Below are 14856 nucleotides of genomic sequence, written 5' to 3' on the forward strand. Positions count from 1 at the left end.
CCATCGAGTTGATTCTGACTCATAGCGACCCTATAGGACAGAGTAGAACTGCCCCATAGGGTTTCCAAGGAGTAGCTGGTGGGTTCAAACTGCTGCCCTTTTGGTTAGTAGCCATAGCTCTTAACCACTTCGCCACCGGGGATCCATAGAGAGATGCAAATCAAAACAACAGTGAGGTGGTATCTCACCCTGGCAAAAATGCCAATGATAAAAAACAAAAAAACCAAAACAACATGCTGGCGAGGGTGTGGGGAGATTGGAACTCTCATAAACTGCTGGTGGAATTGTAAAATTTTACAACCACCGTGGAAAATGATAGGCGCTTCCTTAAAAAGTTAGAGATACCTTATGACCCAGCAATCCCACTACTAGGTATATATCCTAGAGAAATAAGAGCCGTGACATGGATATATGCACACCATGTTCACCGCAGCATTATTCACAATAACAAAAAGATGGAAACAACCTAAGTGCCCATCAACAAACGAATGGATAAACTATGGTAAATACACACAATGGAATACTATGCAATGTTAAAGAATAATGATCCATCAGCGAAACATCTCATAACATGAATGAACCTGGAGGACGTTACGCTAAGTGAAATAAGTCAATCACAAAAGGACAAATATTGTGTGAGACCACTATTATAAAAAGTCAAGAAAAGGTTTACACACAGAAAGAAACATTCTTTGATGGCTACCAGGGATGGGACGGGGAAGGAGGGAAAATCACCAACTAGAGAGTAGACGTATTAAATTGGGTGAAGGGAAAGACAAGGGAGATGTCAGCACAACATGACCAAGGCTAAGGAAGACTTTGGGAGGTACGTAAAAGGTAACAATGGTGAATACTATTAGATACACAATCCTGCAATAGCAGTAATAACAATATTATACAGTAGATACATAGGTAGATATGTAAGCTGAACAGGTGTGGGATGGCATATGGGAGTACACCCACAAGCATATATAGGTTTGGCAGAGGATATTTCTACATACATATTTGTATGCACTGCAGCTATATCCATGGATATAGTAGAGCACACAGTGGCAAAGTTATGAAAACTTCTTAGCTATAACCAAACACCTTGAGGGACTGGGTCGCTGGGCCTGAGGGCTTAAGACCATAGTCTTGAGGGACATCTAGGTCAATTGGCATAACATAGTGCATAAAGACAATGTTCTACATCCTACTTTGGTGAGTAACGTCTGGGGTTTTAAAAGCTTGTGAGTGGCCATCTAAGATACAACTATTGGTCTCTTCCCATCTGGAGCAAATAAGAGTGAAGAAAAAGACTTAAGGAAACAATTAGTCCAGAGGACTAATGGACCACATGAACCACAGCATTCACTAACCTGCCACCAAAAGAACTAGATGGTGCCCATCTACCACCACTGATGGCTCTGATGGGGATCACAATAGACGGTCCTGGACAAAGTGGGAGAAAAATATAGAACAAAACTCAAATTCATAAAAAAGACCAGACTTACTGGTTTGTTAGAGACTGGTGGAACCCCCGAGACTATGGCCCTTAGACACCCTTCACACCTGGAACAGAACCCACTCCCAGAAATCGTTTTTCAGCCAAACAATAGGCCTATAAAGTGAACAGTAACACCTGTGAGGAATACGCTCCTCAGAACAATCAACCATATGAGATCAAAAGGGAAGCATTTGCCCCCAAACAAAGTTCAAAAGGCAAGAAGGTGCAGGAAATGGGGAACTCAGGAAGGAAGGGGGTAGAGTGCTGTCACATTGAGGGGATTGCAACTAATGTGACAAAACAAAATGTGTATAAATTGTTGAATGGGAAACTAATTTGCTCTGTAAACTTTCACCCAAACCACAATAAAATGTTCAAAAAAAAGGAAATGGAGTAATTGTGGGTAAGGAGCCCTGGTGGCACAATGGTTAAGTGCTTGGCTGCTAACCAAAAGGTTGGTGGTTCCTACCCACCAAGTGGCTCCTGGAGAGAAAGGATTTGGCCATCTGCTCCCATAGAGATTACAGCCTGGGGAACCTATAGGGTAGTTCTACTCTGTCATATAGGGCTGCTATGAGTTGGATTCGACTCGACAGCACACAACAACAACAAAGTCATTTAACCAGCTTCGGATGTACTAACCATACCATCCTGACACACAAGACTGTCCATGCGCAAGGATTTAAAATCCAAAGAGACTCTTCTGTGGCAGTTCAGGAGGAAAAGGAGTTTCCCGGTGGACCCACATTTCCTTCTAGTGAACCCAACATTCTTTAGGAATGTTGGATAGCATGTTTCTATTGAGTGTTCAAAAGAACTTACTATTTTGAATAGGTAATTTATTCACATGGTACAAAATTTAAATGGTACAAAATAGTATACAGTAAAAAGTCTATCTCCCACCTCTTTTCCCTTGTTATCAGCTTTCACCCACCTCTGTCTCCTACAGTTGTTGTTAGCTGCTGTCAAGTCGATTCCAACTCGTGACAATCCCATGCGACAGAACAGAAATGCCCCGTAGGCAGGGACAGATTAACCAGTAAGTAAGGTATACACAGGCTTACTTGTGTTTACTTACTAATCTGTAGTACACAATTTGACATCAGTTTCACCACATCTTTAACAAATTTATTTTCTTACACTTTAGGAGGCTAGGAGTCCAAATTTAGGGCGATGGCTCTGGGGGAGGCTTTCACGGTTGGCTCTGGGGGAAGGGCCTTGTCTCTTTAGCTTCTGTTTCCTGGTTCCCTGGAGATCATGTGGCCTGGCATCTGTCTTCCCCTTCCCTGCTTCCTCAATTGCTTGTTTAATCTCTTTTATATCTCAAAAGAGACTGACTCAAGATACACCCTACACTAATCCTGCCTCATTAGCATAACAAAGACAACCTGTTCCCAAATGGGATTATAACCACAGGCTTAAAAAAACAAAAACTCATTGCCCGTTGAGTGATTCGAACTCATAGCGACCCTATAGGACAGAATAGAACTGCCCCATATGGTTTCCAAGGAGGGCCTAGTGGATTTGAACTCCGATCTTTTGGTCAGCAGCTGTGGCTCTTAACCACTATCCCACGAGGGTTTCCAACCACAGGTTTAGAGGTTAGGATTTATAGCACATGTTTTTAGGGGACAGTTTGATCCATAACAGAGACTCAGGACTTCCTCTACCACTCAACAGTAATGAGTGAGTCTGACCACTCTCAGATAGGGAGGTATCAGTGGAGCCTAGTGAGAAGCCAAGAACTCCACCCCCACCCAACAGTAACACTTCTTATGAAGCTAATAGTACCCTGATATCGAAGCCAGACAAAGGCAGTACAACTACAGCCCAATATCCCTCATGAATATAGATGTAAAAATCCTAAAATATTAGCAAACACAATTCAGCAATATATTAAAAGAATACTACAACATGACCAAATGGAGTTTTTCATGAGATGTAAGGATGGTTTGATATTTGAAGATCAATAGAATCCATAATGTTAACAAGCCAAAGAAGAAAAATCACATGATCATATCTATCAATGCAGGAAAAGCATTTGACAAAATTCAACACCTGTCCATGATAAAAAACTCAGAAAAATAGGCATAGAGAGAAACTTGCTCAACTTGATAAAGAGCATCTACAAAAAATTTATAGCTGATATTATACTTAATGGTAAAAGAATGAATGTGTTTTCCTTTAAGACTGGGAATATAGCAATGACATTCATTCTCACCACTCTTATTCAGCATTGTGCTGAAAGAGCTAGTGCACAATCTCCAAATGGATAACAAGCAAAAGACACGAAGAGACGTTTTACCAAAGACAATATACAGATGGCAAACAAGCGTATGACAAGATGTTCAACGTCATTAGCCATTTGGGAAATGGAAATTAAAACCACAGTGAGATATCACTGCACTTCAGAATGACTGAAGTAAAAAATAGTGACCACACTAAATGCTGGCGAGGATGCGGGGAAACTTGGTGACGCACGCATTGCTGGTGGGAATGTAAAATGGGTACAGCCATTTTGGAAAACAGTTGGGCCGTTTCTTAACTAAACCTGCAGCTGTCATATACCAGCAATTACACTTCTGTGCATTTATTCCAGAGAAATGAAACTTTATGTTCACACAAAAACCTCTCTACATGAATGTCCGTAGTAGCTTTATTCATAATAGCCTCAGACAGTAAATAACCCAGATGTCCTTTGGCAGGTAAATGGGTAAACAAACTCAGGTGCATCCATACCATGGATAGAAAAGAACTATTGATATGTGCAACAATCTGGATGAATCTCCAGAGAGTTATGTTGAGTGAAAAAAGCCAATCCCATATATACTGGATGATTCCATTTATATAACAATCTCAAAATGACAGAATAGTAGAAATGGAGAACAGACTAGGGGTAACCACAACTTCAGGAGTGGTAGGGAAGTGGGTGTGGCTACAAAAGAGCAATATGAGGGATCCTTGTGGTGATGGAAATGTTCTGTATCTTGACTGTATCAATGTCAATATCCTGCTTATGATAGTGCACTATAGTTTTACAAGATGTTACCATTGGGGGGAAATTGAGTAAAATGTAACAGCATTTTTCTGTATTATTTCTTAAAACCCTCTGTGAATCTACAATATGTCAAAATAAGTTTAATTTAAAAAAACTATCAGGAAACAGCATTAAGCATTAAGCTGATTGTTGGTAGTTACTACTGAGTTGATTCTGACTCATGGTGCCCCCGCGTGTGGGGGTTAAGACATTGAATTTGCAGAAGCTTTCTTAATAAAGCTATACATTTGGAAGGATAGTCCACACCTGAATTAGTCTGAAGTATTTCCTGTCTGTCATCTTGGAAAGCAGAAGATGGAACTTTATTGTGGTGGGACAAGGACAGTGAGGATTTGCCAGGGCCTGCCAACAGAAGTAGCTTCTGGATGGGCTTTATTCTCGGGAAGGTCCTTCCTGCACCATGGCAAAGATGCCCACTGCCACTGCTGGCCCCCTTTCTATCAGCCTAGCAGCCCTGGTGGGGAGAGGGCTGCCTTATCAACAGTACTATCAGGGTGTCCCCAGGAGTTTGGGGTGGAGAGACAGTCAGTGCTGCTTTTGGCTGGGTGGCAGCTGAGGGCCCTCTGAGTTGCTTTGCCCCAGGAACAAGGTCTAGGGGATGACCACAGCCTGTGCTCATGGCTTCATTTTCTCTTGCAGTCACACACTGCTGTTTTCCTCTACCTCTGCTCCTGTCAGGTGTCGAACTTACACAAATCAGGTGAACCCGGTGAGTAGGCGCCCAGCCCCCTGGAAACCAGTCGGGTGGTCTGAGCCCTTCCCTGGGGCCCCAGGCCCTGAGCCACCCTCAGAGTATGACTTTACACCTTTCAGGACCTTTGTGGCCACTTTCTCATTTGACATGCAGCATTACTGGGGGCTAAGACATTGAATTTGCAGAGGCTTTCTCAGTGAAATTAGGGGTTAAGAGTTTGTACTCTGGAATCTCTCAGTCCGGGTTTCAGTTTCAGTTCTACCACTAACTACACTGGGTTTAGAAAAATGTGTTTCCTCACTTGTAACATGGTATAATAATCATAGTTATGGCGTTGTTGTGAGGATTAAATAAGAGTAATATATACAAAGGGACTTGGAATGGCAAATACTCAATAAACATAAGCTTTGATGATGGTGGTGGTGGTGATGGTGGCGATAATGGTGACTGTAGACGAGGAAAAGGAGATCCAGAAAGGGGAAGTAACTGCCCCAAGCAACACTGTTCGTTGGTGGCATAGTCTGGGTTAAAGCCTGATGCCCTGATTCTGAGTCCAAGCTTTCTGCAGTCTACCGTAGTGCTTCTCCAGACAGGAGAGCTGAGCAGGAAGGGCCAGGCCTGGGCCGTTCTGGAAGCGTCAATTGTTACTGCCCAGAGGGTGGGGAGGACTGGTCACTTTGCCCTTAGGACCCTGGGTTGCTAACATGGGGTCTGGCCTTCTAAAACAGGTTGGCAGCAAGGCCGTCCTGATCACAGGCTGTGACTCTGGGTTTGGGTTCACCCTGGCCAATCACCTGTACTCACAAGGCTTCCTCGTGTTTGCCGGCTGCTTGCTGAAGGTAAGAGATGGGTCAGCGCCTTTATCATTGTCCCTTATGTGCAGTCGCTGTTTTGCAGTTTAATTGCTTTCCTAACAGTAGTCTATACCTTTTCTGTTGACTTCAGTCTTGCCTGTTCATAGCTTTGCCCACTCGTTCATTCATTTATTCATAGACCAAATGCTAATGATGTGCTGGGCACTTTGCTAGGTGCTGTGGAAGAATAAGGTCAGATCTCTGCCCCCAAGGAGTTCACTGTCCTGCCATGAGGGGGCAGCTGTGCACAGACACAGCTGGAAGAATAAGAGTGAAGACGGCTGGCTCTCGGGGATGTGCAAGGAGTGTGCAGTGAGAGGGCAGAGAAGGAAGGCACTGATTCTGACATCACAGAAGAGGTGGCATTTGTTCTGGGCATGGAGAATGAGTAATGTTGTGATAGGTGGAGACTGGGAGGAAGACCGTTCAGACAGAAGGAATACCCTGAGGAAAGGCTTGGAAGCAGGAGACTCCTTCTGGGCACATCAGGTGACTTTAGGGTATATAAAGGGAAGCGTTGGGACATGTGGCTGCAGAAGTAATTAGGGGACATTTTTCTCAGTTTGGAGCCCTGGTGGTGCAATGGTTAAGCATTCAGCTGCTAACAAAAAGGTCGGCAGTTCAAATCCGCCAGCCACTCCTTGGAGACCCTATGGGGCCGTTCTGCTCTGTCCTATAGGGTCGCTGTGAGTTATAATCGACTCGATGGCAACAGGTTTTGTTTTTTTTGGTTTCTCAGTTAAGAGAGTTCGGCAACAGTCACCACAATCCACTGTTAGAACATTTACGTCACTCCAGAAAGTTCCCTCATCACCATTTGCAGTTCATACCAGGCCCACCTCCAGCCTAGGCAACCACTGATTTGCTGTCTGATTAGATTTACCTTTTCTGGACCTTTCATATAAATGGAATCACATAATGTGGAGTCTTTTGCACCAGGTATTGTTCACTTAGCATAATGTTTTTGAGGTTCATCCACATTGTAGCATGTACTTAATTCCTTCTTATGGCTGAATAGTATTCCACTGTTTGGATGTAACACATTTAAAAAATCCATTCACCAGTTGATGGATGTTTGGATTGTTTCTAGTTTTTTATTATTATGAATAATGCTGCTGTGAATATTTATATTCATGTCTCTGTGTAGACATATATCTTTACCTGGTTTCTTTCCATGGAATTTAGAAACCAAGATCTGGGCATTAAATGTGCTCATTGCTAATGGAACATTGTTGCTTCTAAGCTTTTCAGTGGACAGAGCTAGAAGATGTGTATATAGTCACACACACATATACACATATGCACACATGATATCTGTATCTCTTTATACAGTAAAACCTGTGAAAGCCGGAACCTGTGTAAGTTGGAAACCTGTCAAGGAAGGAAATCTCAAATATTTTCCACTAAAACAAGCAATAGAAAAGTGGTAAGACGGCACCCTGTCAAAGGCGAAAACTTACAAGACCTGGAAAAACAAGGCAGTCCCAGCTCTCACAGGTTTCACCGTATCTATCTACCACCTATGTACATTTCCTAAAAATATATCGTGTGTGTATGTATATACAGCAAGTCCTGGTGGCTCAGTGGTTAAAGCACTTGGCTGCTAACCAAAAGGTCTACGGTTTGAACCCATCAGCCACTACACAGGAGAAGGATGTGGCAGTCTGCTTCCATAAAGATTCACAGCCTTGGAAACGCTATGGGACAGTTCAGCTATGTCCTTTGGGGTCACCATGAGTCAGAATCAACTCCATGGCAGTGTGTTTGGGTTTTGGTTTGGTGTATATGTACAGGTCCCTAGTGGTGCAAGCAGTTTGCAATCGGCTGCTAACCTAAAGGTTGATGATTTGAACCCACCCAAGTGGTGCTGTAGAAGAAAGGCCTGACAGTCTGCTTCCATAAAGATTACAGCTAAGAAAACCCTGTGGAGCAGTTACTATATTAGTAACACACGGGGTCATCATGAGTCAGAATGGACTCGATGACAACAGATTTTTTTGTTGATTTTGGGTTTTTTTGGTGTGTATACACACACCAAACTGGAGTGTATGATGAAGAACATGGCATCAGATTACAGGAAGACTCATTAACAACCTGAGATATGCAAATGATACAACCTTGCTTGCTGAAAGCGAAGAGGATGTGAAGCACTTACTGATGAAGATCAAAGACTACAGCCTTCAGTATGGATTACACCTCAACATAAAGAAAACAAAAATCCTCACAACGGGACCAATAAGCAACATCATGATAAATGGAGGAAATATTAAAGTTGTCAAGGATTTCATTTTACTTGGATCCACAATCAATGCCCGTGGAAGCAGCAGTTGAGAGATCATACTACATATTGTATTGGGCAAATCTACTGCAAAGGAGCTCTTTAAGATGTTTAAAAGCAAAGATGTCACTTTACACACTAAGGTGCACCTGAACCCAGCCATGATATTTTCAATTACCTCATATGCTTGCAAAAGCTGGACAATGAATAAGGAAGACCAAAGAATGGATGCCTTTGAATTGTGGCATTGGTGAAGGATATTGAATATGCCATGGACTGCCAGAAGAACGAATAAGTCTGTCTTGGAAAAAGTACAACCAGAATGCTCCTTAGAAGCAAGGATGGCAAGACCACGTCTCACGTACTTTGGACATGTTATCAGGAGGGACCAGTCCCTGGAGAAGGACATCATGCTTGGTAAAGTAGAGGGTCAGTGAAAAAGAGGAAGTCCCTCAACGAGATGGATTGGCACAGTGGCTGTAACGGTGGACTCAAGCTTTGCAGTGCTTGTGAGGATGGTGCAGGACCGGGCAGTGTTTCATTCTGTTGTACATAGGGTCGCTATGAGCTGGAACTGACTCGACGGCACCTAACAACAACAACATCATACACAACAACAACATACACACACAGACAGACACACAATAATTATCATGAATTTATGCTGAGCTTCTGTCCTAGTTCAGAACAGCAGCATTCTCCCTTGCTTCTTCCGTTCCATATTTGTTTCTTCCTTCTGCTGTGAGAACTGTGATTTCCAGCTTTGTTGCTAGTGAGAATGTAAAATGGTGCAGTCACTGTGGAAAATAGTTTGGCATTCCTCAAAGAGTTAAACATAGAATTACCACATGACCCAGAATTACCATATATCCAAAAGAATTGAAAGCAGGGCTCAAACAGATGCTTGTACAGCAATGTTCTTTGGAACATTGTTCACAGTAGCCAGCCAAAAGGTAGAAACAACCCAAATGCCCATCAACAGAAGAATGAATAAACAAAATGTTTTTTATATCTGCAATGGGAAGAGTATTCAGCCATAAAGAGAATGACATTCCGATACATGCTACAACGTGGGTGGAGCTTGAAAACATGCTAAGTGAAAGAAGTCAGAGACAAAAGGACAAATACTGTATGATCCCATGTATGTGCAATATTTAGACTAGGCAAACACATACAGACAGAAAGCAGATTTCTGGTTACCAGGATCTGGGGGCGGGGTGACGGGGAAATGAAGGTTATTGATTAATGGGTATAGAGTTTCTGTTTGGGTGATGAAAAAGTTTTGGAAATAAGTAATTGTGATGGTTCCACATGCAAAAAAAATTTAAATCAATAAAAGAAAAAATATTTTAAATAAAGAATAAATGGAATACATATTCATAACAAATTCAAGCAATACAGAAGTATATGATATAAAAAATGAAATCTTCCCAGTCACTTACCCCAAGGTGACTAAAATGCATGTGCACACATTATTTATGAATTTTGTGATTATAAACAAAGCCGCTGTGAATGGCCTTGCACATATATTTTTGCGTGCTTTCATTAGTGAGTCTTAGGAAAAATTTCTAGATGTGAAAATGCTAGGTGAAAGGTTTGCAGGTTTCAGATTTTATTAGAATCTGCCAGATTGCTCCCTACAAAATCTGTCCCAACGTCTCCTCCCTCTGGTAGTGCATGAGACAACCTGTTTGGGGAGGGATTTTGAAGATAGTGTGGCATGCTTGGAACTGGGTTCACTGCAAAATGTAGACCCACCTCAGCAGACCTTGGCAGGAAATGTGATGCCACAAAAACATTTTGTGCCTTTAAAGTCCCTTGTTTATGTGTTCAGCACATGTGCCATTGTGCTCGTTGCACCATCTCTTAGGTCAGGGCTGCACCCTGGCTCCAGAGCACAGGGCAAATGCTGCTTGGTGCTGCAGAGAGCTTAGAGAAGGAGTCATGGCCTTGGGTTCTAGTCCCAGATCGGCCACCAACTCTGGAATTGGGCAAACACCTCCCCTCCTGAGCCTCGGTTTCCTCTTATAATAAGAGAGCTGGACTAGGTGGTCTTAGATCCGTCCACCCCTACATCAGTGATTCTATGATTCAGTGACTGGTATTTTAAAGAAAATACCAGACAAGGTCACTGCCAGGTTATGTCTACCGGAGTGTCATGGTGTGCCCTTTCTGGGCAAAACCTAGAGGGGTCAGAAGTCATTAGGGATTTGAAGAATGTATTTCTACTTCCACCAGGTATCTCTGATATTAGTTATGCAAATCAGAAAGTGGTCAGAGCCACTAGAGACTATGGATAAAGGGCCACAGGAATTGAAGGGGAGGATTAGTCGTCCAGCCTGGTTCGCAGATGTTAAGCCACATGATGGAGTCCAGCTACACACCGGTACCCAAATACTCTGCCTGCTCTTATTTGTGGTCAACCCCTTCTCTCGCGCTTTCCATCTCTTTGCCTCTGGCCAACTCAAGGATGTAGCTCCAGTCTCCACCTTCTTACATCATTAATCCTCACTCTCTACTGGATCATTTTGGTGTGTACACACATACACAGGCACACAGACACACAACACTACATTCCTCTTGCACTATTGCCCATTTCTCTGCTCCCCTTTATAGAAAAGCACCCCCAAAGCATTGTCTATACTAAATATTTTTACTTATTACCTTCCATTTTCTTCTCAATCCACCTGGTTAGGCTTTTGCCCTACCATGTTGTTTATTCATTTATTTAACAAACATTTATTGAGACCTACTGTGGGTCAACAGTATTCTCTGTTGGAAATGCAGCATATAACAATTCAGTGAAAAATCCTTGGACTTGTGGAACCTTCATCCTAGTGGGGGAGATGGACAAAGAATAAGATAACTAAGTAAATTACTTCTCCATGGCATGATGTGGAGAAAAGTAAAGCAGGGAAGGAAGATGGGGTGGTGTGGTAGGGGGGCATTCAATGTTAAAGGAGGAAGACCTCACTGAGAAGGTGACATTGGAGCTCCCTCGACCAAAGGAGGCGAGGGAGACCAAAGGAGGCGAGGGAGCGAGTCTTGCAGATATCTGGGGAAAAGGGAATAGTCAAGTGCAAAGCCTGGAGGAGGGAGCGTGCCTGGGGTGTTTGAGAAACAGCAGGCGGCCATTGTGGCCTTGAGGGAGTGAGTAAGTGAGGGGGAGTAGTGTGAGAACAAAGGACAGGGGGTGGGGCAGATCTTGTTTCTGAGAAGGACAACTGGCCTCCCTCCGGGAGCACTGGAAAGGTTTGATGGGAGGTGGTGTCTCAGCACCATCTGGAAGGACCAACAAAAGTTCCCTGAGCAGAGGGAACAGCATGTAAAGCGGGTGGAAGTATTATATCCAGATGCTGCTAGTAGTTTGAGAGGAGCTGGAGGCCAGAGCCCTTGTGGAGGAAGAGATGAGCTGGGAAAGGAAAGCAAGACCTGACCATGAAGGGCCGTGAAAACTGAGACTGCTTTCCCAACTACACCCACACCTCTGCTCTGCAGAGTCCATTGGCCACTTCTCAGACCACATCATACTCAACCCATCAGCAGCCTTTGATCAAATAAACTACTTTCTCTTAACACTTTGTTTTCTTGACTTCTTGGACACCATACTTTCTCAGTGTTTCTCCATGTCTTCGGTAGCTCCTCTTCCTGCTCATCCTCTAAGTATCACAATACCCCAGGCTTGCTCTGCTCATTGCAGCCTTTCTAATACGTGCGATAAGGTGCTCAAATAGAAAATGTGCCAAGTGTCCTCTCATCCTGCCTTGAGGTGCCAGACAGTATATACGGAGAGGCTGCACAGCCTTTCTGCCAGGATTGGCCCATCATCTGCCTCAATAGTGTAAGAAATTGGTTGGAAATACAGATTTCTTTGAAAGGAGTTGTTAATGTGCTGTGCTATTTTTCCTCTGATCTCAAGTCAAATAAGGTGGGCTTCAAGAGAACTTATAATTTGTGCCCTGGAGTCTGGGGGCCACAGAATGGCATGTTAATGTTTACCAAGAAGTGTAAAGGCCTGAGAATGAGGCTGGAGCAGCTCACCTGGAAACAGAACAAAGAGAGCTGCATGGGGAAGGGGCTGTCCTCCTGCCTGGGCAGGACACAGCTGCCTGGACCTAATGTGGACATTAGAGAGAGCTGTCTGGATTGATCTTAAGGGCACGTGTCCAGGGAGACTGCTCGGAGGGCCCGTGTGGTCCTAGCTGGAGGGAGAAGATGCCCAGCTGGAGGAGGGGCACCACCCCCACCATGGGAATGGCAGCCAGAGGTCTCCACTAGAGGGATCTCTGCAAAACCCATAGAAGCGCCCAAGAAGGAAGAGCCAGCATTGTGCATCTGCCATCCAAGGGCACCAATAGCAGATGACAGTGCACTAGCCTCAGAAGACCATGATCTTACCCCCTAATTTGCCACCCCTGGATCCAGCCCTAGGAGTCCCTAAGTGACAAAATGGTTAAGCACTTGGCTACTAACCAAAAGGTTGGCGGCTCGAATCCACCCAGAGGTGCCTTGAAAGAAGGCCTGGTGATATACTTCCAAAAGAGCAGCCATTGAAAACCCTATGAAGCGCAGTTCTACTCTGACATGTATGAGGCCACCATGAGTTGGGGTCAACGCAACAGCAAGTGGTTTGGCTTTTTGGTTTTTGGATCCAGTCTTGGAAGGGTTAGAAATTAAGGCTACTGAATAGGAGAGAAAGAGGAGCTAAAATTAGTAAGATAACCTCCACCACCACCACCACCCAGTTTAGTAAGGCCTGGATCAGGGAGGTTTAAATTGGATATAAGTTTGGGAGTTTTGGTTTTCAAACTAGGCTGGGCTGGAGTTATTTGATTATTAAATTAAACTGGACTTTTAGTGCTGAAACAAAGAGACTCACTATTATCTGAGAGTGACTGGAAAAGTTACAAGACTTGCCTAAAATTTCATCCAGAGAAGACTTAAAGGGGCAGTGAGCGAAAGAAGCTGGTTTATGAATAAACTAGTTAAACAAGTACCAACACGCCAGGACTGAAAGCTTGTCCCTGAGCAGCAAGACAAGTCTTCAGAGACTCTGGAAACCTGCAGAGGGGAGGCCAGAAAGCCTGGAGCCAGGGAGGGTGGTGTGGCCCGGCAGTGCAGCCTTGGCCTGAGCCAGCAGAGTCTACAGCCAGCAGGCTGGGGCGGTGGGAAACGTTTCCTTTGAACAGTTGGAGGCAAACTGACTGCCTCTGTTGCTGTTAACTTGGCCATGGGGAGCAGAATGTGGAGGCTGCACTGAGACGAGGTGGATGAGGATTCCTGGGGTGATCTGTCAAGGAAAATAGGGAGATTAGGGGGCTGAAATATTGAGCAAGAAGCAATGGTCAGTGAGATTAACCTCTGGTTTCCTCTGAGAGAAAAAAGGGAGGTCACTGGGTGGTGCAAATGGTTAAGCAGTGGGCTACTAACTGAAAGACTGGCAGTTTGAATACACCCAGAGACACCTCAGAAGAAAGACTGGAGATCTGCTTCCAAAAGATCACAACCATGAAAAACCCTATGGAGCAGTTCTGCACTGACAGGAATGGAGTCGCCATGAGTTGGAATCAACTCGAGGGCATCTGGTTCGGTTTTTGGTCTTCCTCTTAGCTGACATGCTGGTAAATTAAGAGTTCATGTGGGCACCCTGACCTGAAGTGAGGGGCTTCTCCTGGGGACTGCAGGACATTGGCGGGATGCTGGCCAGAGGCACAGGTGAGATCAGCCTGCGTGTCCTTGAGGAGCTGAAGGATAGTTACAGAGTTAACAAAGTCCTGGGAAGGGGAAAGGATGCTCAGATACCTCTGGCACATCTAAACTAGAATCTATAGTACTGGAGGCAGACATGTGCAACCTCTGTGAGATTCAGATCCCTTGGGCTCTGCTCTGGAGGTCATCTGAGGACCCATCATATGGAAGACTTAAAACAAGATAGATGCTTTCCTGGTGCCCGGGTGCTGTCTGTGGAAAAGGGAGGCATCTCTGGGCACCAGCACCCTTCTTAGCTCGGATTGAAGATGGCATCCAGGTGGTGGATCCCTCTGTGGGCTTCTGAGAATGGCAGCATATGCTCCAGTCCTATCTGCTGCCCTGTAGATCCAATCCCTGCTGGGTTTCTGGGAAGGTTGGCCCATCCGAGCATTTCAGAGCCATGCCTTAGGCTCACTGAGCTTCAAGGCTGGCTGCTGTGTGCAGAGGTGACTCTAGGTATAACTGACATTCCTGGTGCCAGGCCTGGGCAGATGCTCAGTGGTCACACCACATTACTTCTTCCGAAGGGCCTTTGGGGAGGCTCTCGCTGGATGGAAGACCAAGCTGTGTGATGACAGCTTTGGATTGGAATATTAGAGGGAGATCAGACTAACCTCTTGTCTAATGCCTGGATCTTCTCCGTACCACATTCCCGCCACCCCCAACCACCTCCACCATCACAACCACCTCCACTACCACCACCACCACCACTACCACCACCACCACCAGCACCGT

General features: G+C 44.5%; 1 protein-coding gene across 3 annotated transcripts in view; it reads left to right on the top strand.

The window, feature by feature from the left end:
• Window positions 1–14856, top strand: part of BDH1 (3-hydroxybutyrate dehydrogenase 1) — a 50403-nt gene that overhangs the window by 22067 nt on the left and 13480 nt on the right. For all 3 annotated transcript variants that reach the window (XM_004373704.2, XM_023728731.1, XM_023728732.1), the window contains 2 exons: window positions 5184–5253; window positions 5967–6077. In XM_004373704.2, coding sequence (XP_004373761.1) covers window positions 5184–5253; window positions 5967–6077 — 181 coding nt within the window. The remainder of the gene's footprint in view (window positions 1–5183; window positions 5254–5966; window positions 6078–14856) is intronic.

Source organism: Trichechus manatus, unplaced genomic scaffold (genome assembly GCF_000243295.1).
Source record: "Trichechus manatus latirostris isolate Lorelei unplaced genomic scaffold, TriManLat1.0 scaffold00026, whole genome shotgun sequence".
Taxonomy (NCBI): Eukaryota; Metazoa; Chordata; class Mammalia; order Sirenia; family Trichechidae; genus Trichechus; species Trichechus manatus.